We start from the raw sequence: 22868 nt of genomic DNA on the forward strand, positions 1-22868 counted from the left end.
CTTAATTGAATATAATACCTAATAAAGCACTATTTTTAAGTTTGTCCAGTATTTGAAATTGTGACTAAAAGATTTGATGTATCAGCAGGTGATCATTATCAATGTTTCCCAGCAAAAATCCAGGGGGGAGCAGTTGTGGGGACAAAAATGCCTTGTTGATGTTAGTGAAGAATAGCTGACTGCTTCAAGTTTACAAAAATGGACAAATAGCTCGAATAACATCTCATTACAACCAAGATATGTGAAAAAAAGTACTTCTGTTTTAAAATATCTGTTGGTGGGATTGTACTTTGAAAAATTAAGAACTCCCTTGGGGGGAACATGTTACAAAAAGTTTGAGAACCATAGTGGGGCAGAATTATGTTTTCCTTTAACTCAGAGCCAAGATCACCAATAATGCTTTTTGACAAACAGTAGTTTAGTGTCCAGGTGTCTGGTCATCTAATATTACCTATGAGTCTCAAGCTGAGACCAGTATGGGCAGGAGGATTCAGAGGTGTGGAATCTTTTTATCTTCCTATTGCACACTCAAGGTTTGTTTTCCAGTACATAACTTTACACCACTAGACTGTCCATTTCATGAGTTTCAAAAGCTGCATGTGCAAAATTTGTTTTATTCCTTAAGGACAAAACATTTTTAACATCAAGCACACAATCATGTCTAATAAAAAATTATTTGTCAAATGGCAACACTGCATGATTTCATTGGTTTTGTACCGTCTATTTGGGGGAACTGTCTTCATGGTGAGTGTCTGAGTTTGGAGAAGAGAAGAGTCTAACCATTAATGTATCCCCAAGCACAATAAATTATGCAATTTGGGGATTTAATTTATTATTAATGAAGTTTGAACAAAAAAATAATTCAGCCTAAGAATAAAAAAAGAATCTCAGTTTTAAAAAAAAACAAAGATGATTCTTGATCTATAATTGAGTTTCAGGAAGACATATAACTTGGTGGAATCATTTGTACTCTAATGAAGAAAAGAGTCATTTGTAAGTTAATGGAAACAAAATTTAAATGTCAAGCCCAGGAAAAAACAAACGCACTTACAACGGATCCATTAACTCATTGATTGGGTTTTATTGTTCTTACCATTTCTGCACATTTTCTACACGTAAATGAGATTTTTAATTGTGTTCAGTGAAAAAAGAAAAGTACATCCTTCACACTTTGTGTGCTCATGTGGTTGCACCAATGAAATCTGGCTGTTCTGGAGCAACCATTGGATGTGAGGTTCAGAGTCAGCATGCTGACCTTGTTTAAAAAGCGCATAATTACAAAGTCCATCCTCCAGCTTTAGTTCCCATTCTGCATGTGTAAAGATAATGGGAGCTACTCCGGCTACCAGCCAGGAGTTAATGAAATGATGAAGACTCAAAGGAAGGGTCATAGCAGAGGAGAGGAACTCAGTTCACTGATGCTGCTCCTCCCCGGAGGGTTACTTCAGCGCAAAAGTTTCCCCTTAAACAAAATGACCATAGATTGAAGTTAAATAGGACAATTCACAGCAAATTTTGAGTAATAATGCAGCATTGTTTACGCAAGACATTTCAATTTATATCCTGATAGGTGTAAAATAAGGTGAACATGAGTGACTTCAAATAGCATTTTGCTGATAGCAGTTTATGTTTTAAATTTTCATGTTTTTTTTTTTTTTTTGTTTGTTTGTTTAAATGACCAATATATTACTAGCTGATATTTTGTGTGACTGTAATAAAATTCTTTCCAAACTGCCATATGAATAAAAAATAAGAAGAAAACACGCAAGAACCATGTTTTTTTTTTTTCTTCTTTTTTTTTTGCTGGCAAAAAAAAGTGTGCCTGTTTTTGTGCCTCAGCCACAAATACACAGCGCCTTACTCTGAACCTTTTTTGAATTTTGTCATATTATAACCAGAAACTCAAATGTATTTTGGGGGGGATTTTATGAGATAGACCAACACAAACAATCACATAATTGTGAATATACTACGTAGAACAACTGTTACCTTGAATTACATCTGCAAGTGTTTTGTGGTATGTTTCCACCAGGTTTGCACATCTAGGAACAGAACTTTCTGTATATTGTTCTTTGGAGAACATTTGTAAAAAGCAAATTGCTAGACTTTTTACAGATTCATGACTTAGTTCTGGACTTTGACTGGGCCATTCTAACACATGAATATTCTTATGTCATGATCCTGAGGTATTGGGTCTTGATTTTTGTTTGTGTATGTATTTTGACTATTTCTTTGCTGTTTATTATGTTTCTTTATTATTGTTTATATTAAGAAACACATTAGATAAGATATACTGTTAGGTGTTCTCCCTATTTGTTCATTCTTTTATGTTTAAGTGTTCTTTATCTTGTTCAATTTCTGTTAGACACTTCCCTGTGTTTCTCTGTGTTTCTGCTCCCTTCATATAAATTAGCCTCCCTCCTTCAGCTGCTCTGCCTCTTCCCTCTCTGCCTCAGCTGCAACTTATTTCCTCTGATTAGCTCATCTGATTTTCCTGTCATTTCTCTACCACTGCCTCAGTAAATATGTTCACTGGTTGTCTTTGTTCATCGCTGAAACCATTTGTGGTACTGCCTTATTGTCACGTTGTGGGTTTGCGGCGGACCAAAGTGCAGACAAGAGCTGGGCATCAGCATGTTTAAGGCAGGCTTCATCTTTATTTAAAGGTTTTTCCAAAAACGTAGCGTAAGGTTTCCAAAAACGTAGCAAAAACGTAGCCTAGTCTTAATTCCAAAAGTTTCCAAAAACATAGCAAAACATAGCATAGTCACGGCAGGAATTTACATGAGTAGAGCCGAAAACTTACATGAAAACTCAGAGCAGGAGCGTAGCACAAAACTGAACATAGTTAAGGTAGTGAACGGGGTAGTGAACGGAAGGAACCAGCGAAGAACAATGAAACAAAACCAACTAATATACAGAGGGTAACAAAGGCAGATAATCAAAATAACTAGGAATAGGTGTGACATGGAAGCAGGGAGGCTCATAATACAAAGACAATACAATACAAAGACTAAAGCATGGGAGAAGTGACTAATAAACAATACCTAAGCAAAAACTATAAATAAAGATAAATAACCAAAAGAGGCAGAAGAACCTAGAATAATCATTAATTAGTGTAAACTGAGAAACTGGAGGGAACAGAAGAAACACCACAACCTAGATCTAAGAAACTGGCAAAACAAGAATTAACAAAAGAAACCATAAAGACACCCTAACTACAAAAGTAAACAAACCTAAACCAACACTGACTGAAATAACTGGAAAGGAAGCAGAGAACGTGAGGACTAGAATAAATACGAACCAAGATGTAAACAACCAAAGCTAACCTATCAGGAGGGACTGGAAGAATAGAAATTAACTTGAGAAACTAAGCTAGAAAGGACTACAATTAAAAAGGGAACTGACACAGAGAAAATAATAACCGAAGGGGAGACTAATGACAAGCAGAGGAAAGAAGACTAATAAAATAGAAGAGTCCAAAAAGAGAACAAATACCTAACCATAAATAAACACAGAGATAGTAAACGGGAAACTACACTAGAGATCCCAAGGAAGCCAAAGAACTATAATAATAATAATCATAATAATTATAATCATACGACAAACCATGCCAAGTTATAAGAAAGCAACCACTAAAGGAACTAAGAGTGAGGAGAGAGAAAACAACAACCACTAGGAGGCAGGAGAGAGAACAAAATTAACAGGGAGCAAAATAAATAAACAAACATGACTACAAAACCCAAAATAGAAACATTTAGACAAAAAGAAACAAACACAAAACCACAAACAAAGTCCAAAATGTCGCACTCAGACACTTATGGTCTGTTACTCTGCTCAGTTCTCAATCGATGCTTCTTGTCGTGTTATCCTCGTGCCTGTTGTAAGTTATTTTTTTTGTTTTTTTTTATTATTCTTAATAAATATAATCCTTATGTATAAAATGCAGCTTCTGAGTTCCTGTCTTCAGTTTGGTCCTAAACAACCTCACCTTTCGTGACAGTTAAGACTGAAACCATTCCACATTAGCTCTGACTGTTAGGGTTTGTGTTCAGCTGGAAGGTGAACGAGTTTCCTGTCTTTGGCAGCATCTAAAAGACTTTCATTTCCAGAATTGCCCTGTATTCAGCCCAATCCACCTATCCATTACCTTTGATCTGCTTCTCAGTCCCTGCTGAAGAAAAGCCACCCCACAGTATGATGCTGCCATGACCAAGTTTCTGTGTGGGGGTAGTTTGTTCAGGGGTTTGTTGATGTAATGTAAGCAATTTTAAAAGAAATGTAAAAACATTCAGGGAGCATGATTTTTTTTGTAAGGCATAGTATAGGTCTAATTCATATCCCGGTGAAAACCTGAAGATCTTTCAAAGATTGTTAGATTCAGAACAAGGACTGTGAATAATTTTTAAATATGTGCAGTTCGCATAACTGCACAGAATAACCACCTATAGTCTTAATAAATCTGCTCATCCATCTGTTACCTCCTACATCCAACTTTGTAAACCTCATTCCTCTTCTCCAGAAGAAGGACTTGTCCTCTATTGCCCTTCCAGGCTTAATGACTCTAATTCCCCCATGCTAATGGTTCATCTGAGCCTGGTCCCCTGCTGGGAACACCAGCCCACTTCTTGTGGTCGTAGTCTGGCTTCAGGCAAGAAGGACCATGGACCAGAAAGACGGAAGAGAGAGTTTGAAAAAAAAAGAGAAAGGGCCAAAGAAAAAAAGAGTTCTGGTTTGACATGTGTAGGGCATACCCTTAAACAGATTGGCATCCCCAGGCAAAAAAGGACCTGTGGAAATAGAGAGTGTCATTGAATGAATGGTATAAGCGAGGGGGTGCCCCACTGAGTGTGAAATCTAGAAAAGGTGCCAGCAGCAGATTTAAACAATACCACGTTACTGTTTGACCTTACTCACCAAACCAGAAAGTTTTGGGATGTGTGTGTGTGTGTGTGTGTGTGTGTTTGTTCCTGTTTTGGCATCACAGTGAGAACAATTTTCCCGATTTCACCATCAAATTGAGGACCGTTGGTACCAAAGTGAGGACATTTTGCTGGTCCTCACGACCTATTTTGCTAACGGTTAGGTTTAGGACTAAGGTGTGAATTGAGTTTAGGTTAAGGTTAGGGTTAGGCATGCACTGGTAATAGTTAGGTTTAGGGTTATTGTCAGGGTTAGGGCATAGAAAGGGTTGAAAATGACTGAAAATCAATGGATGTCAATGGGAGTCAACAGATGGTCCTCACTACATATAGCAAAACAAGAGTGTGTGTGTGTGTGTGTGTGTGTGTGTGTGTGTGTGTGTGTGTGTGTGTGTGTGTGTGTGTGTGTGTGTGTGTGTGTGTGTGTGTGTGCTTATTTCAGGCTCATCTCTGGTTATTTGTATGTAACTCCACAACTGCATCCAAGCACTGCATCTTCCATCTTGTCTGTGGTATTATGTGTGTGTGAGTGTGTGTGTCCTGGGAGGCTGAGGAAGCTGGGAGTGGCAGTGATGATGAGCAAACACTACAGGGTGAAATAATCTCTCATTACCCGCTATTCTCTGATGCTGTGCTGCGTCGGTGAGCGCAACTACATTTGTCCCACGGGCAAAAAAGAGTGGAGTCACTCACTCGATTTATTAGACCATCCCAAACTACCCTGCCCTGCGACTTCCCTGCTGTTCCCACCCTGTTTTCCTGATTCCAATTCCCCCTCTGTCGTCCCACTCTTTCAAACACCTGCTGTCATCCATATGTCCTGTCTCCTCTCCATCACTTTGGTCATAAATGAATAAAAATGTCTCACTTTTATTTACATTTAATATTTCACATAGACTGTGTTTTAAAACAGAATTAGTCAACTTCTTTGATATCCTGCTTTTAAAATGCTATCATTTACAAATCATTGCTTTTAATAAAGTTAAACATGAAGCTGTAGCTTACAGGGAACCGTTTTTTTCTCAGTAAATACATTCAATTCTTTATACAAGAACATGACCAAAAAAGATTTATTGCACATAATGTGCAAACAGTATAACATAAGCTGAGATTATCTTGTCATTGAAACCAAAATTCTCTAAAAAAACAGAATATAATGCTAAATGTCTGCTGGTTGCTTTATATTTACATTTCCCTCAACAAAGTGCTTCACAATTACGTTGACAGTCATAAATTAGGATTTCTAAGAACTATTTAGTATATCATACTCAACCAGTGAAAGGCCAGGAAAAAGATGTGAGTTTCTAAAGGACATTTAAATGATTCTATGCTCTCTACCGCTGACATGTAGAGGTAAGGTACTACACAGTCTTGGGACTGCCACAGCAAACTGTCTCTGTTGACGTATCAGTGATGTGTTCACCATGGATCCATCAGAGTGAAGAGGGGCTTCTAAAATCCCAAATCTCCCATTACAGCCCCTGTGCCTCTCTGTTCATACAGACAAGAATATTTCAGCCTGCAGTTACTTGTCAGGTGTGAAGGAATAATATGTAATATATTCGGATGCTTCACCCTATTATCACTCAGATTTATAGTATGTTTGTGAAGCAAGAAAATAAGATACACACTGAGGAGACCATCGGGGATTTAATGAAATTCTAATGCAAATGATAAATCATGAACATATGATGAAATCCTTGGTTTTGCTGAAATACGACACCAAGCTCAGCTGCCATCAAAAGGAAACATCTAGGGAGCAGGATTGTCTGACGTTTTGCAGCCTACTTGTTCAGAATATGTTGATATTGATTTAATTTAAATCATTGTGCAGATACAGTGCCTTGCAAAAGTATGAATACACCTACATACACCTACAATAACCGTATTTTATTGAAATTTTCAGAGATAGACCAAAACAAAATAGCACACTTGATTTTTATACAGTGCCAATTCACAACAAAATATTGTCTCAAGGCACTCTACAAAAAACCCTAAATTCAATCTGTTTTGCAGACAGATTTAAGGCCAATTACATGGAGACAGGCTCACTTTATTATCGAAATTGGTAAAAAGTATTTTATCTTAGGAAACCCAGCTGATTGCTATGAGTCGCTGACTACCAGCAATCACTTCTCCTGGACGAGCATGTACCAACTGTGGACAGTCAATTGCATAGGAACATTAATGTACTGTATAATCATGATACATGCTATAATTTGTAAGCATTTGGAAACATCTATCTTTTCCCTCCCACTTTATAATTCCGTGCTACTTTGTGTTGTTCTATGAAAATATATTGATTTCCCTGTGAAATGATAAAATGTGAAAATGCCCGAGGGGTGCGAACACTTATGCAAGGGATTGTATTCCTGTACAAACAAATTATGTAAAATATGATGGAAGAATTGTGATTCAGATAAAACCAATGAATTTACTTTTTTCAAATTGGTGTCAAACATCTGAATTTTTTTATGTTGTTAGGACATCATCAGGTTCACATCTAGACATCTGTGAATGTGTTCACCTGTAAAAAGATGCAACAGAAATGTCAGTCAAATAAATTGCAAAAATCATCAAGTGAAGGGATTTGTACGATTTTTTTGATGATCCCTCAAACCTGAAAAGCTCAGTGTACTTTATGGCTCTCACTCCCCTCTGTTTGTGCAGAGATTTAATTTCACACATGATTGTTTCTTTCTCTCTGCTGGGTCTCTGTGCAGACACACTGTAGTTAGTGCCTTAACATTACGGGCTAGTTTGCTCCGGGCTAGATCACAGGGTGAGAATGGGTTGGCTGGAAGAACTAAGTGGAGAAAGTAGGAGACAATCAGGTCTATAAAAGAAAAAGAGGGAGGGAAGTGTTCCTCACATTTCAATAGGCTGTTTATTTTTCTGCTACATTGAAAAGGGAGAAGGCTTAGATCATAATGTGACCATAAGATTAATCATTTAAATTACAAATCCTTACTGATAACAGGGTTAAGTGATTTTTTTTTAATAATCACATCAGTTTCACTCAGACTCAAGTTGAAAAGCTAATCAGTACTTCAATGTTAAATCAAATGGAAATTAGCAAATAAAATAAAAAAAATACCAGATTTAATTCCCAAGTACTGATTTACATTGAGCTGCTTTGCACCTATACAGAGTCAGAGACAGCCATGCTTAGAGCCAGCCAGCCCCCTCAGTGCTTGGGGCTAGATTTATCACCACCAGGGCCCTGTGATGATGAGGGCATTTAGTGATGGTCCCTTTGGTCCCCCACTTATTAGTGCTAAACATCTTCTCTAATAACCTTAACAAGAGTAATGCCTCAGGACGACATGCGGATGCACAGAGGCGACTGTGCACTCACACATACTCACCTCCTTGGAGATAAGGGAAAAACGCTGACGGCTTCCCATCTTCCTCTTTCAAAGTCACCCCTCTGTCTTATGTCCCAAGTTGGCATCTCACGTTATTCCTAGGATGAGTCCTCGCCCGCTTTTATGTCTTCTCTTCTGTGTCATGTATTTGTCCCAGTTCTGACAAAAACACAAAATTGAGTTGGTTATGGTTCAAGAGTCCCATTTGACCCACACAAACATCCTTCGTTTTTAATAGGACTTAGGAAAATAGGAATACATGAATACAAAATAGAGTGGATGGTTTAGCTCTCGTCTGGGGATAAAAAGGCAAGAAATGAAATTGGAAATGCAATACATGATACTGCCGTAGGGGGAAATACATGGGCCATTCTCTTAAAATATGGAAGCCACATCACTGCTCTGTCCTAAAATCCAAACAAAGTTGATGTTAAAGTACAGATTCTCTGTGTTTAAAATGAGCTAATTATTTTAAGCTCCACAGATGTCATCTTAACTGACCTGTCCAAACTTTACTTGTTTAAACTGTTCTCGGTCTTGTCGACTTACCTGCAAACCTTGCTGACAGGAGCTCAGCATTTAAGCAGTGCAGTTACTTGCACTTTAAGTGAATTGTTTTTTTGTATGTAACTGTAATTTTATAGAGTTCCTTACAAAGGTATTCATGCCCCTTAATGTTATCACATTTTATTATGTTATAACCACAAACAATATATTTAATTGGGAGTTTATGTAATAGCCCAACACAAAGTAGCAAATAGTTGTGAAGCAAAATTAAATTAATAATACAACTCTTAAAAATTTTGGATTTTATTCAGGGCTGCATGGCAGAGCAGTTTTTAGTTGCCTTGCAGCAAGAATGTCCTGGATTTGAATCTTAGCCTGGGGTCTTTCTGAAAGGAGTTTGCATATTCCCTGTGCAAGCATGAGTACTGTGGCTTCCTCCTGCAGTCCAAAAAAACAGACTGTTACATTAATTGGTCTCTCGAAATTGCCCTTTGGTTTGAGTGTGTTTCTGTGCAAGATGTTTGTCTTGTGTGTTTCAGGGTTGCTATGTGATGGACAGGCGACCTCTCTACGATGTACCCTCCTTCTCGCCCACTGACCGCTGGAGATAGGTCAAAGCTCCATCCGAGACCCTGCAAGGATAAGTGGTATAGATGATGGATGGATTTTTATTCAACCCCCTGACTCTGTTCTGAGCACTGTTCAGTCCATCAACCAAAAACTGTAAGTGTAAAGTACAACTGCAAACTTTTCTTCAGCAGGGACAAGTGAATGCTTAAAGAAGACTTGTTAGAGGCTGGCAAAGACTTGATACTGGGGTCTAAAATTCACCTTCTAACAGGAAAACAAACCCAGAAAATACTGCCATAATTACAATGGATTTGTTCAGATCAAAGCATAGTTATGTGTTAACAAGACCCAATTAAAGTTTAGATTTAAAACCAATTGAAAATCTGTGTTAAGACTTCAAAATTGCTGTCCACAGATGCTCTCCATGCTATATGACAGAGCCTGAGCTAGTTTGAAAAGAAGAAAGGGGCAACATTTTTGTGTCTATGAGTGCAAAACTGGTAGAGACTGAAATAAAGCATTGACTGAAGAGGACCAAGAACACACCATACTTTTCAGATGTATATTTTAAAAACAAAATTGAAACCACAAATCCATGTCTTTTGACTATGCACTGTAGCTTGACAAAATGTAAAAAAAAAAAAATACCTCCGATATGAATATTTTGCAAATACCTTTATGTTTGTGTTACGACAGGTGTAAGATGCAAGTGTACAGTTCCTGAGCATATGCAAAAGCAAAGTGGAAAATGTCAGATTGGAAAGACAAATCAATTTAGCTGATCGAGTAGTCTTTAAAAAATTGAAGGTCATGCATTACATGACTTCATTTGCTTGCTTAGCCTATTTATACAGTAAAACAAGCACATTTCTTCTATTAACAGCTTCCGACTCTGTGCTACATTCAAGAGCTACACGGAGAATGGTTTCAGTAAGAATCATGTAGACAACGCACCCAAAATAAGGGACTGTATGTGTTTCAAGGGTTCTTTATTGTTATGAAAATAATGGGCGTTATTGTTCTGTACAAAAATTGATGTTCCTTTCATTAGAGTGTTTTATTTGTTGAAACCATGGAAGGTAATGATAGTAGAGTTTTCATCACATAGCTTTGTAGGTTAATTTTAATTAAGGTTGTGGCAAGACCACGATACGAACATTCCTTACTCTGAACTTCACCACCCATAAGAGCTCGAACCTACACAGTTTTTTTTTTTCAAAATATGTTATTTTTTTAGAAACATGCTCACGCCATGTAGAATTTTTCCGCAGTACACTTGAAAGCAACACAAAGGTCCCGCCGTGACGCCAGCTGAGGGAGGAACTCCGACAGCAGAAATCAACCAGGAAACGAAGGCTGATAACGCAGACAGTCCTGACTGACGGCTAAACGACCACAGGAACCAGCAGTGTTTAAAAGTACACGACTTGTATTTCTTTTTTTTTTTTGTATTTAGTTGAGATACAGGGTAGCGACATGGCTTCCCTCTTCAAGAAGAAGACTGTCGATGGTAAGTTTGTTCTGTGTAAAAAAAAAAGCTAGCTAACTTTATTTTTAGCCCGGTTGTTTTCAGCCTGTTGTGTTGTTCCCGTTTAAATGAGTTGTTCCCATATAACTCGTTGAACCTGTTCTGGGTTTTGTCGAGTCACCAGTTACGCTACTAACCGGGAGAAAGCGTCGAAACGCCGCCAAACTCTACATGGATTAAAGGAAGCAAGCTAGGATATGAATGTGGCAGTTAATATACAAATAAACGACTCTAAAATCTCAAAGAGCTAATGGGGTTCCTCATAAAGTAACTGACCAATTGAATTAAACGGATACTTTGACGTTGAGCTGTTCGAAGAGGATGTTTTTAGTTAGAAAACGTGATTGCATTTCAAACTCATTATCTTCATATTAAAAGTATCCGGAACGGTTATGTTTAAACTACATTCATCAACAAAACACCGGATTTTTACAAATTGTCCTCAGTCCAGTGTCTCTAACTCATATATTTTGACTACATTTCTCTTTTTGTTTGACACACAAAATCCAAAGTACTTTAGACTGCCTAAACTTAGACTATTGAGGGGAACAAGAGGATGAAAATGTCATTGTAATAAAATTGCGTAATGAATTTGAAGGGTTATTAAACAATGACGTCTAGGCGTGCTGTCATCCACTAACCTATTCATTTTAGTAATATGCTCATTTTACGGTTCTGGAAAGCCTTACAGTATGAATATTTGAATATTTTCTTCAGGCAAGGTAATCAGCCATTCAGAGTTAAAATGGAAAATCTGACACTGTTTTTCTACAAATTAATGAATCAATTATTCTTTTACAAATAATGAGTCTCAGAGCTGGCATGCCAGAAAATTCTAACATCCGAGTCTCGACCTTTTTTATAAATTTATGTGTGGAAAAAGTTCATTGAAATAGAGGACCGGGTTTAAGAAAAAAAAAGGCTTTGCTCTTTGTAGGAAAATCTGTCCGTTGCATTGCTTATTTACCCCTCCCATCCCTGTCATGCCAGCCTCACCCACTGCAACAATCAGCAAACTGTACTTACTGTGCTCCCTTACCTTCACTGTATGTTGAGCTGTTGTCAGATCTATAGCCATGGCTTTTCTTTTGTAGTTTCTTGTGTCATTCATTTGCTGACTCTTCCCTCACCCTTTCACTCTTTGGACCGGGGGTTTTGTTAAATTTTTTGCCATGGGTCTGGTAGTCGGAGTAAATTTTGAATTTACTTGCGGTGGTTGTGGTGGGGGGGATAGATCGCACATATTTGTAGGATGATATCCCTCCCACTTTGATACGTTGGCGGCACGTCACCTTATACGCACTTATGCATCATCCTTACAAGTGGTCCACTGCAGTGATGGGATTCTAATAAGTTTATTATGGCTAACTTTTTTGAAGGGATAAACTTGTTTTGGCACTCACCACTGCTTTGACACAGTGGGATATTCTGTCATTTCAGTTATGAGATACGATTTAATAAGTTGGTTAAAGCTGTGTGGTTCATTTTGTTTTTTACTTCTAATTTAGATGTTGAAATAATTTTTTTTCTGTTAAATAACTTGTATTGTTTTTATTTATAATGATGTTTTAATAGCAGAAGATCATGTGTATATTTATAATATATAGCAGATGATAGATCGATAGAAACAATTGATATTCTAAATATGCACCTCAGACTTTGGAGCAACAACATCAGAGAAATCTGTGGACTGTTTTTGTCTAGCAGCCATGCAAATTATGCCGATTGTTGTGGATGGATAGATGATTGTGTGACTTCAGGATTGCACAATATCTCACACGATGCTATTTTATGTTTGTGTGAGGGTTTGGAGCTGACTGACTCAGTCTTGGTGTCAGCTGCTGGCGCAGTTGCCACAGTTGTCGGTGTGTATTCAGTGCACTGCTGATCAGGCTGTGGTGTTCTGCGTGCATCTGGGTACAGACAACCAAACAAGCTTGTTAGGGTTAACGCTACAGTGCTTTAGATTTCTGTTTTATTTTATTGTAGGAGTTAGGAAGTCTTTGTTTTGTCACTTGTTTTTTTTTTTTTGACAAGTCCAGCGCAAACCAAAGGTTTATTTAATAATTTTTCAGGTTAAGTTTTATCTAAACGCACACCTCTGTATCAGTTTTAAGAGGTTTTATCTTTGTTAAAAGAATAATGAGGGTTGCATCCATTTGTAAAACAATTTAAAAACATTTTTCAATCTTGGCTATTACTTGAGCTTCAGTATCTGTGCCTTTTTATCTGTGTTTTATTTTTTATATACTTTATTTGTTTATCATTTTTTATAACTTGTAAATTAAGCAAGTTTTACGTTTTATCACATCTTTTTAACTTAGGTTTTTTTTCACCATTTTTAATTTAATCTAAAATAAAATGCTATTTTTTCTTTTGTTGGTATTACTTTGTTTTATGGTTAAAGCATATGTTTTGTTTAAGGATTTAGAATTGTAATATTTGGATATTAATATCTGTATGCAGTGTTTCCTCATCTGTGATAGGGATGGCATTTGCTTCCTTCTAAATTCTTCAGGACATTTTATTCTAGTTGTCCAATCATTATTTTAATGAAATAACATTTTTCTGTATTTTTAATAATTCCATGTTTTTCCCTTTCTGTAAACCACTTGGTGTTACAGTTGATTGTATAAAAAATGCTTTACCAATAAAATCTGATTGGTTGATTGATATGAAGTATTAAACGGTGTTTCTTCCTTGTTTTGCATTTTCTGAAGACATCATCAAGGAACAGTCTAAGGAGCTACGAGGCACTCAGAGACAGATCACCAGGGACAGAGCAGCGCTGGAGAAACAAGAGAAACAAATGGTAAGAATTCACACACACAACTAAAAAGGGGAACATAAGGGGAACACAGTGTGTGCACGGTATTTTTCTTAGATTACTACATATTGCATCAAAGCTTTGATGACCCCCACAGCGTATGACGTGCACAAAAAAGTCCCAGAAACATGTTTAAATCTTTCACCACCAAGTGGCTGACGGGTCCAAGTGAAAAGATGGGAGTGATCCTGTGTAGTAGCTTCGCTTCAGGCAAGTCAGACTATCACTTGATGAGCCTATAGTCACAACCGTATATTACATCCTCCGTTTTTCTAAGATCAAAGAAGCAGAGGGTGTCGTCCTCATTTAGGGTTATTAAGTAAATATCGTATGGGACATAATTACCTCCCTGGGGAACCCAATTTTTGTTCTTCATTAATGCTTTCCGCTAATTAGTCTGGTCTTTAAAAGCTTTGTTGCGCACCCTGAATTAAAAAGATCTTGGCTTGCAAATGAAAACTACCTATATCTGCAAGTTAGCACAATCATAAGGGTCCCCCATTGTGCTTCCAATAAGAAAATGTGCCCACTGTCAGATTTATAGGCACTGCCTTTATTAAAAGTGGCAAACGACCAAGGATTCAAAGTATGTCTTATTATGATGTATATTTCATTTTACACGAGGGAATATGTGAGCAAAATGAAATGGATGTGTTAAAATTGGTCAGATTTGACTGCCAAGGTAAAAGTCTGTATATGTATATATTATTTATTTATCAGGGGGTCTGGGTTATGCTGCCTAACAGCTTCATTGCTTTTTAATTTGCCGTAAAGTTAAGGAGGACCAGACGAACTTGATTCTGTTTGAGGAGTTCTCTTCGTTTAGTTCTGGCTGATTTTTCAGATTTGTAGCCAAATTCGATTCTTCACTTTCAGAAAGTTCTGACCATTTTGATTTGTCATTAAGAACTATAATAATGCTCAGAATATGTAATTCCAGCCTTTTAACTGAGAGTGGTCATTAATTATTTAGATCAGGAGCAGAGGAGTCATTCAGCGTGTGTGTCTGAAAATAATCGTAGTGTTTCGCTAATTTAAAACAAAGACCGAAGGATTTAAAAATATGTTAAGTATCTTATATATTTGCAATGAGCCTGATTAGTGCAGTTAGCATTTCTAACTATAAACATTGGTCCCGTGTGTATTACCTGGAGCAGGGGTGGGGAATTATTTTTCCCAGAGTGCCACATAAGCAGCTGCGACTGTTGTCATATACCAGACCAGTGGCTGTACACAGTATTTCCAAGTATGTATTTGATTATAAACTGTAAATTATTTTCTTCTGACAGCAGTGGACATTGGAACGGAACAATAAAATGTAACTATCCATGCTGAGAACTAACACTTTATATTTACGTAATTTTTCATAAAAGATAATTATTTAATTGTCAAAAGTGTGTATTGACTGTTATTTTTCTGTTTGTTTAAGTTAAATTCAAGTTGTAACTCCTAAGAACAACTCAAAAAAACTGAGAACACCACTATCTTTCATAAGTAGGTACCTAGGTCTGGTTAAAAAAAAACAGCATTCTGGGATTTTTGTTTGTTAGGGCAATTCAGGAGCTTTCTTACAATGGTACGCTTGTCGAGGACTACACCACAATGCCTACATAGCTTTTTGTTTTGTTTTGTTTTTAATAAACGCGCCATATTCAGATAAACATGCAGAATTAAAATTCCCTGCAAGTTTTTTATTTTCTTCTTGTCCAAGCTGTTCAAGGACATCTAAAGAGCCACATGTAACCTGCCAACATTTCATAATCCAGCATGATAAACAGGTTGAAAAAAAGAGATTACTGGGAACTACTAGAGTTTTTTGTTTTTTTATTACCTGTAAAAGTCAGACTTGAAGCGTCCAAATCTGTAAAGTAAAATATGGCGAAGGATTGAAATGACAAGCATCTGACAAGCCGATCAAGCTGAAAATCGCCCGGTTCCACTCACCAGCCAATTTCCTGGTGCATCTCTGATTTTTAGTCCTGTTTCCAGATGTGAAAAATCCAGACAACAACAAAGTTTAGCTTTTTGAAAAATTTAAAGCACTTAATATTGTTTGCAGAAGAAGATAGAAAAATTGACATAAACATAGACTGAGGCTGCTTTAGTATCTAATTATCCATCTATTGTTCTCATATGGAGGAAAACGTAACGGCCTCTCAGTTGAGTGCTGCATTACATCATGTCTAGAGGAGTATCTATCCATCACAACACAGCTGTTTTCAAGTCTGAAAGGAAAAGGAAATATTGAGAGGCTCCGATCAACAATGACAACGGTGCTTAATATGTTTGATAAATGACAATCCACAAATGTTTTGTGTTAAGAGGTAGAAGCAAATGGCTGAGTGGGGAAAGACAATTTTTTTTAATGCAATCGTAAACATAAAGAATTATTAGTTCCTAAAGAGGATGCTTTCAGCATACTAGATAAACAATACATGCTGTTGCTGAGAGGCTTGGCTAGCTTACTGTAACCTGCAGCTTGTAGTCTCCAGGGATGCTCTCGCACAGAATCCCTGAAGGCGTCCGCTTACTTCCTCATGTTTACTAAAAGCTAAATGCATGGATTGGCTTGCCAGTGAGTGGTATCTGACCTAAAAGACTCTGTTTATGGTGTCTATATTTCTAAACATAGTGGTATCTCTGAGGTTCTCTGGTGATTCATCAATACAAATACCTTTAGGTATTTATAATGTGAGGTATGCCTGAAAACATTCAATTTGTTGACAAAACAGCTATTAATATGTTGGGTATAGGTGCCTTTTGACCAAAGCATTAAGGAAAGTTTTTTATAAAACCTTAAAATATTTGTTATTATCTTTTAATTTTGTCAGAAACATTGAAATCACATGTTTAAATAAAAAACTGAGAAGTCCTAGAATAAAATAGAATTACACTTAGGGTTCATATCTTCTTTTTGTTTTCTCTCTAGGAGCTGGAGATCAAGAAAATGGCAAAAAGCGGAAACAAAGAGGCTTGTAAGATTCTTGCCAAGCAGTTAGTCCAGCTGAGGAAGCAGAAGAACCGGACGTACGCTGTGAGCTCCAAAGTTACGTCCATGTCAACGCAAACAAAAGTCATGAACTCTCAAATGAAGATGGCTGGTGCCATGTCTACTACCGCCAAGGTAAAATCCTACACCCTATCAGCTGGTCTGCGGTCAGGTGTGCTAACTTTTTAACAGCTATACTTTGAAAGTAGGAATTACTTCCACTTGCATATCGTAACACCAGACATGTAATTATAAGTTTGTTTTCTGATTTCTTCCTAAGTTTTTTTTGTTTTTGTTTTTTGGGTGTGTCAAAATGTCAATACTGTCAAATAACATTATTGTAGAAGCTGTTTGTGTTCAAAAGGAAGACCCAGCATCGTTGTTAATGAAGTGTGACAAACATTTATTGGCCAGGAGCGATGTATTGTACAGCCACACACCAATAGGTTAAATATAATTAGGCTTCGGATTAATGGAGGGTGATGAGGTGTTTGCGCTTTAAGGCTTTAAGACTAAGATATTAGCAGCTTCATGTTAAATATAAGCCAAGTTTGTTTAGACACAAACACGTCTGCAGTTCTCTATAAAATAATGTTTTACTTTTTCTTAAATTTATTCAGTTTATTTATAATTATTGGAATATTTGAAGCCATTTGAAAGAAGTGTGGCAGTCAGCTGGTGACAATAAGAGTAGATCACATTTCTGTTTGTCTGACATAAGAATGAATAATCTGCAGAATTTCTGAATGAGTCTTTGTTTAGACCTGGTGCTATTAAATCCACTATAATGGAGGCAGGGCAACATAGACGGACTATTATATGAAACCAAGGTAATAGGGGTTTTCCACTAAAGCAATTCCAGTACCAGACTTGGGCTGGTCCCAGTTCAGAACTGGATTTGGAAAAATAACGGTTTGGTTTTCCACAGCCCGAGAGCAAGCCCGGTGTTGCTTCATTACGTCACTTAAAACATTCCCAAGGTGAATGTTTTATACTGCCTTTGTTGTATTCTGATTTTCTATGGAGGGTCTACAAAAATCACATTGTTTATCACAGCATCCCTGCAAACAGGGGAGCTAAAATTGCCCACCTGATTTATGGATACAGTTTTATACAAAAGTTGGTGTTTGTGAACGCTCCTGCAGTTTTCTATTGCTGATCCCTGATCAGCAATAACCAGCAACGCTGAAACCAAAGCAACCTGCTGACATTAAAGTATAAGCACAGTTTTAATGGAGAGATTTGGATTTCAAACAGAAACAATAGAAAAGGAGAGACTGAGAGCTCATTAGTCCAGTGCTAATCAAGCCTTTTGTAGTTTTATCATAAATAGGTGGATAAAAAGCAGAAGTTGTTAAAGAGTTTTGTTATGACACTCATGATATTTTGATCAGTTGTTGGTGTTAATGAGCCTCTAGCCCAGCTGAAAATTGGCACTGGGAAGGAAGCAGATTCTTTATGAATTCCAGGGTTTTCTTTTTTGTTAGCCATAATTTATGTTCTGACTTTATTTCTTAGAAAGTCTAATGTTAGGGTGTATTCACACTTGCCACTTTTGGTCCACTTTAAACGGACCAGAGTTTGTTTCCCCCCTTGGTCCGGACCTTTTGTGCAGGTGTGAATACACTCAAGCGAACCCTGGTCCGGACCAAACAACCGGACCGAGACCCACTTTTTGAGGTGGTCTCGGTCCGCTTCCAAACGGACTTTGGTGCGGTTCGCTTATGGTCTGAATACAAACCGGCCCCGATCCAAACCAACTACAAAAAGCGTACGTCTCTTTGGACATAAAAAGCCACCGTAGCTGGTAGCAAATGTTTGTGTTGTAAGGTAATCATACCTGATAAACTGTGTGTTGCTTAGCAACGCTACTGGCTTGTTGGGACAAGGCACGTAGAGAACGTCGGTGTTCAGCACGCATTCTCCGACAGGGTTCCAAGATGGAACGTCTCAAAGTCTGTGTTGAATGTACTGCTCTTCAGCCTCACAATAATATTGCAGCTGTAATAACGACACAAATATGCAGAACAGAGTTGCTGCACGCAGCACGTCTACAGATGTTTTCCTAAATCTCCGGGTCTGTGCTCTGTCCCGCCCCCGTCATTTCTGTCCAATGGGAACAATGATAGTCACTCGCGTGGCTTTGTTTACAAGTAATAGTTCACTTACAAAAAGTACAATGTGAAAACAAACCGCAACAAATGAAAAAAATAAAGTTCGCTTTTGGTCCGGACCAAACAAGCAGACCAAAGGACTTTCCTGGTGTAAATACACCTTTAAAGTACATTAAAAAAAAATATTTATTCACACAGTTCTCTATGCAAATATAATGCATCGTTTTTAATCCTAGTCTTTATTTATTCTTTAAAACAATCCAGTGTGCTTGATCAGCTAGGGGAGGATCCTAACAAACTGAACATGAGAGTTTGTTTCTGCCTTCTGAAGCGGTTCTCACCCCTAAATTCCACATCCTCCGTTGCGCTCAGGTCCGTTCACGTATGTCCGACGGAGCAACTGCGTTGCTAGTTTAATTAATGAGAACGGTTTCACATTCTCCTCGACTACTCCAAATGTCACCGTCAACGGACCGGCTCCTTGTCGTTCTCCGTAAAATTACGGAACAGCTCCAATTTTCTGGTCTGCTCCAGCCATGTAAACCTATGTATCTCTCGCGCATGCTCTTTTTGGGCTCCATGGAACTTGGAGCGGAGCTCGACAGAGTTACCGCGGATGCAGTAGGCGTTGCTTTTCACAGACTGACGGAGGTGGTTTGAAACGGAACGGACACGTACTGGAGCGGAGGAGGTGGAATCTAGGGGTTTACTGTCTGCTGCCGCTCCTCCAACAAAGCTAAGAAAGATTTATGTCTTCCTCTCTTATTTTCTACTGTTTGCAGACAATGCAGGCTGTGAATAAGAAAATGGATCCACAGAAGACACTGAAGACCATGCAGGACTTCCAGAAGGAGAACATGAAGATGGGCATGACCGAGGACATGAGTAAGTGCACCTTATGCACACAGATGTGGTATTTCTAAGCGTTTTACAGAAACTCATTTTAAGGATTTATATGGATGGAATGAGGATGTATGTGTTTTGGACGTAGAAAAAGTCAAAACCAAGATTTAAGATTTTTATTAAGAACACTTATCCTGAAGTTTCAATATGACCCTAAAATAGTTTTTTTCTCTTGTCTTTTTCCTCTGGCCTACATCATTATCTGTCCAGTCAACGACACTTTAGATGACATTTTTGATGAATCTGGGGATGAAGAAGAATCTCAGGACATTGTCAACCAGGTCCTGGATGAGATCGGTATTGAGATCTCAGGGAAGGTAAGAACCTGGCTCTAATGTGATCTATTTAACATACTGGAATACATTTAACCCCCTGTGCTCTCTGCATTGGATAAAGGAGTACCTAGCCATTTCTGGAGGACAAAAATAAATATTTTTCTGCAAATTTTACAGACCTATTTTTCCTAAATGAGGAAAAAGCTCTTGGTACAAAAACAAGGAATTCTCCACATGGCATTTCTTTTATTCAGCTGTTAATGCATAACAGCTGCCACATGGTGGGGCTAGCCTACAGCTCTTCAGGCTCTGCACACTTCCCGTCTGTTGTGTGTCTGGCTCCCCCTGGGGGGCTTCGTGAATTATTACCTCTCTAAATGCTGCAGAAATGCACACATTGTCCAATAAATGCAGCCACAGCTGTAGTGAAAATACCGACAATTTGAAAATATTATCCTTTGTCTTAGAAGGGGGTAACTATAAAATAGAGCTCTGGTAATGTGTAAAATTCCTTGAGGGCAGAAAACAAAGTTTTGTGTCCAACTTAAGTGATTAAAAAAATGTACTAAAATGGTGCTTAAACACAAGAGTTGTTCATTTTCATTTGGATCATATTTTATGCCTTAAAATTTTAAAGTGAACACCAAATCCTGCATATTTTATCAGTTGCTTTCAGCAAAAGATCATATTGTAATTGTATGCAAAACGACACATTTTAAATGGTGTTTTCTTTGCCGTACTTGTGTAATACCAGGTGTCTTCACTTAAAAAGGCTGTAACATTGGATGTTTTGCCACCAAAGATTTAGAAAGAAATCCTGAATAATTGTGGCAGCGTTTCCACCGAACAGTTTTGCTGTAATTCATAACAACACAAAGTAGCCATAACTGTAATGTGGGAAGATACCCAGATATCTACTTTTTTTATCTCAAATGTTTTTACAAATAAAAATCTGAAACTTTTGGTGTGCAAATAAAATCTAGAGAATCAACTGCTTTCATAAGTCAACCTTATTTTTATTTTTGTGTTTGTGAAAATCATGTCATTTTCCTTCTGTTTTCCCGTTACTTGCTACTTTGTGTTGGCTGATCAGATAAAACCCCTATAAGATAAAGCAGTTTGTGGTTATAATGTGGAAAAGTTCATGGTGTATGAATACTTGTGCTAGGCAGTGTATTGCCAAGTCTCTGGGTTTTGGTGAAGTAAATGCTGTCTTCTGAAAGGGAAATATGTCTCATTGCTGATGAGAAGCTCATCTAAAAGACCAAAGTTTTCCAACCCATGTAGAATTGTTTTTATTTTTGTGATTGATTTTAAAGCTAGTTATTCTTTGCAGGCTGAAACGCTGTGAATTATTTATTGCTAATGGACGTTTTGTGCCTTTGTGTAAATCCAGATGGTCAGAGCACCAGCTGCAGGAAAGAGCAACCCCGGTGCCGCCGCTTCCTCCAAACAAGCCACCATTTCTGACGACGAGATCGAGAGACAACTACGAGCTCTGGGAGTGGATTAATCATTGGTTTTTGTTATTGTTCACATTGTAAACTGGTGCAATTCAAAGCTGGTTGATACAGACTCTGTCAGATGCACTGGTTTAAGAGATGTTGAAGTGCTGAATACACTATTCCACATGCATACAGTCAAAGGCAAACAGGGAACTAATTTTCCTCACATTCTTATGCATATTGCCTTGAAATTCATTGGACATGTATTTATGAGAACATATTTATTATGATATTGGAAAGGCCACAACTTGGCCCAAAGAACTATGTAAATCTGACTTCAGAAGGGCTACAAATGCAACAAATCAGCTTTTCCATTTAGCTGTTTTGGTCAGTCTTTATTTAGAACTGTAATGAATGGTGGATGCTCTTTCTCCAGGAAGTTTTAATGCAAGACATGCTAATTAACAAGAGCTTTGGGGTTGTCGAGAAACAGATGGAACTTGCTTTTTGTTTTTTTCCTCAGACCATTTACCTGCTGTTTGATTTGCTCTTGGTTCATTTAAATCTATCTAACTCGCTTTCTCTGAGGCGAACCATCTCTACTAAAACCCCCAGTGGACAAATTTGCGTTCTTTACTAATAGCTCAGAAAGTGTACATGCAGGTGTTAGAATTTCTAACCATCAATAAGTTCAGCTAAATTTTAACTCAAATTCGGACTAAAAGAAAGACTAACAAGAGTTTTGAATCAATTGTCTGTTGCAACAAAATAATCAAATGAGGTTTTGTTTTGGCTTCTAGGTTTTTGGATTTAATCAGTGATTGCAGGAAAGCACCGGTTCTGCGGTCCCGTTTCTTTCTCAGCTGCTGTGCAGTGACTTTCTTTAGGAATTTTGAGCTGCCTCTTACAATATAAACTACACATGCACACTAGAGCTACACAATAATGGAAGCATTTGCTGAAATGACACTGTGATATAAAATGTTTTATGTCGGACTTTCCAACTAAGTGAATTTTCAATGTCAGCAGCTTCAGGCTTTTTGAGAGAGACAGCAATATCTGCTCATTCCAACATTGCCTTTCTCTCTCTTTCAGGCCTGTGTTTTTTGCCCCATCAGTTCCTTCTGCCAAAATGAACTTAAATTCATTCTAATGCATGTGTATGACATGTTTAGCTCAATATACTCCATTGAGGTTTTGCTAATTATTTCTTCCTGTATCATGTACCAGACTAATGTAATTGTAGACAGAATTATGGTCTTAAGAGATTTTGATGAGTGCAGTTGCCTGGGTGGGATTTTATTTTATAAACGATGCGCATACTCATTTTTGTTTACTTCTCTGTCATCATGAATTGGCTCTGTAAAAGGTTTATGACTTTTATAAGGAATAAAGTTTCCTAAGGTACGATTCTGATTGG

The 22868-nt window shown here is 37.6% G+C and overlaps 1 protein-coding gene and 1 long non-coding RNA gene across 2 annotated transcripts; one reads left to right on the forward strand and one right to left on the reverse strand.

Moving 5' to 3' along the window:
- Positions 1-1063: 1063 nt before the first annotated feature.
- LOC124871413 lies at positions 1064-12096 on the reverse strand. Its single transcript, XR_007039011.1, has 3 exons — positions 11935-12096; positions 8291-8449; positions 1064-1462 (listed from the first exon to the last, which is right to left on the reverse strand). It is a non-coding gene; the product is annotated as an uncharacterized LOC124871413 (long non-coding RNA).
- chmp2ba (charged multivesicular body protein 2Ba) lies at positions 10686-22864 on the forward strand. Its single transcript, XM_047370678.1, has 6 exons — positions 10686-10877; positions 13616-13707; positions 16652-16846; positions 19608-19710; positions 19939-20045; positions 21400-22864. The coding sequence occupies exons 1-6, from the start codon at positions 10844-10846 to the stop codon at positions 21514-21516; spliced, it is 648 nt and encodes a 215-aa protein (XP_047226634.1). The 5' UTR covers positions 10686-10843; the 3' UTR covers positions 21517-22864.
- Positions 22865-22868: the final 4 nt, after the last annotated feature.

This window comes from Girardinichthys multiradiatus, chromosome 7, assembly GCF_021462225.1.
Source record: "Girardinichthys multiradiatus isolate DD_20200921_A chromosome 7, DD_fGirMul_XY1, whole genome shotgun sequence".
Lineage (NCBI taxonomy): Eukaryota > Metazoa > Chordata > Actinopteri > Cyprinodontiformes > Goodeidae > Girardinichthys > Girardinichthys multiradiatus.

Coding starts and splice junctions, on each gene's coding strand:
- chmp2ba (XM_047370678.1), top strand. CDS start 10,844: ATGGCTTCCCTCTTCAAGAAGAAGACTGTCGATG. Junction 10,878..13,615: donor CAAGAAGAAGACTGTCGATG/GTAAGTTTGTTC, acceptor CATTTTCTGAAG/ACATCATCAAGGAACAGTCT. Junction 19,711..19,938: donor GGGCATGACCGAGGACATGA/GTAAGTGCACCT, acceptor TTATCTGTCCAG/TCAACGACACTTTAGATGAC.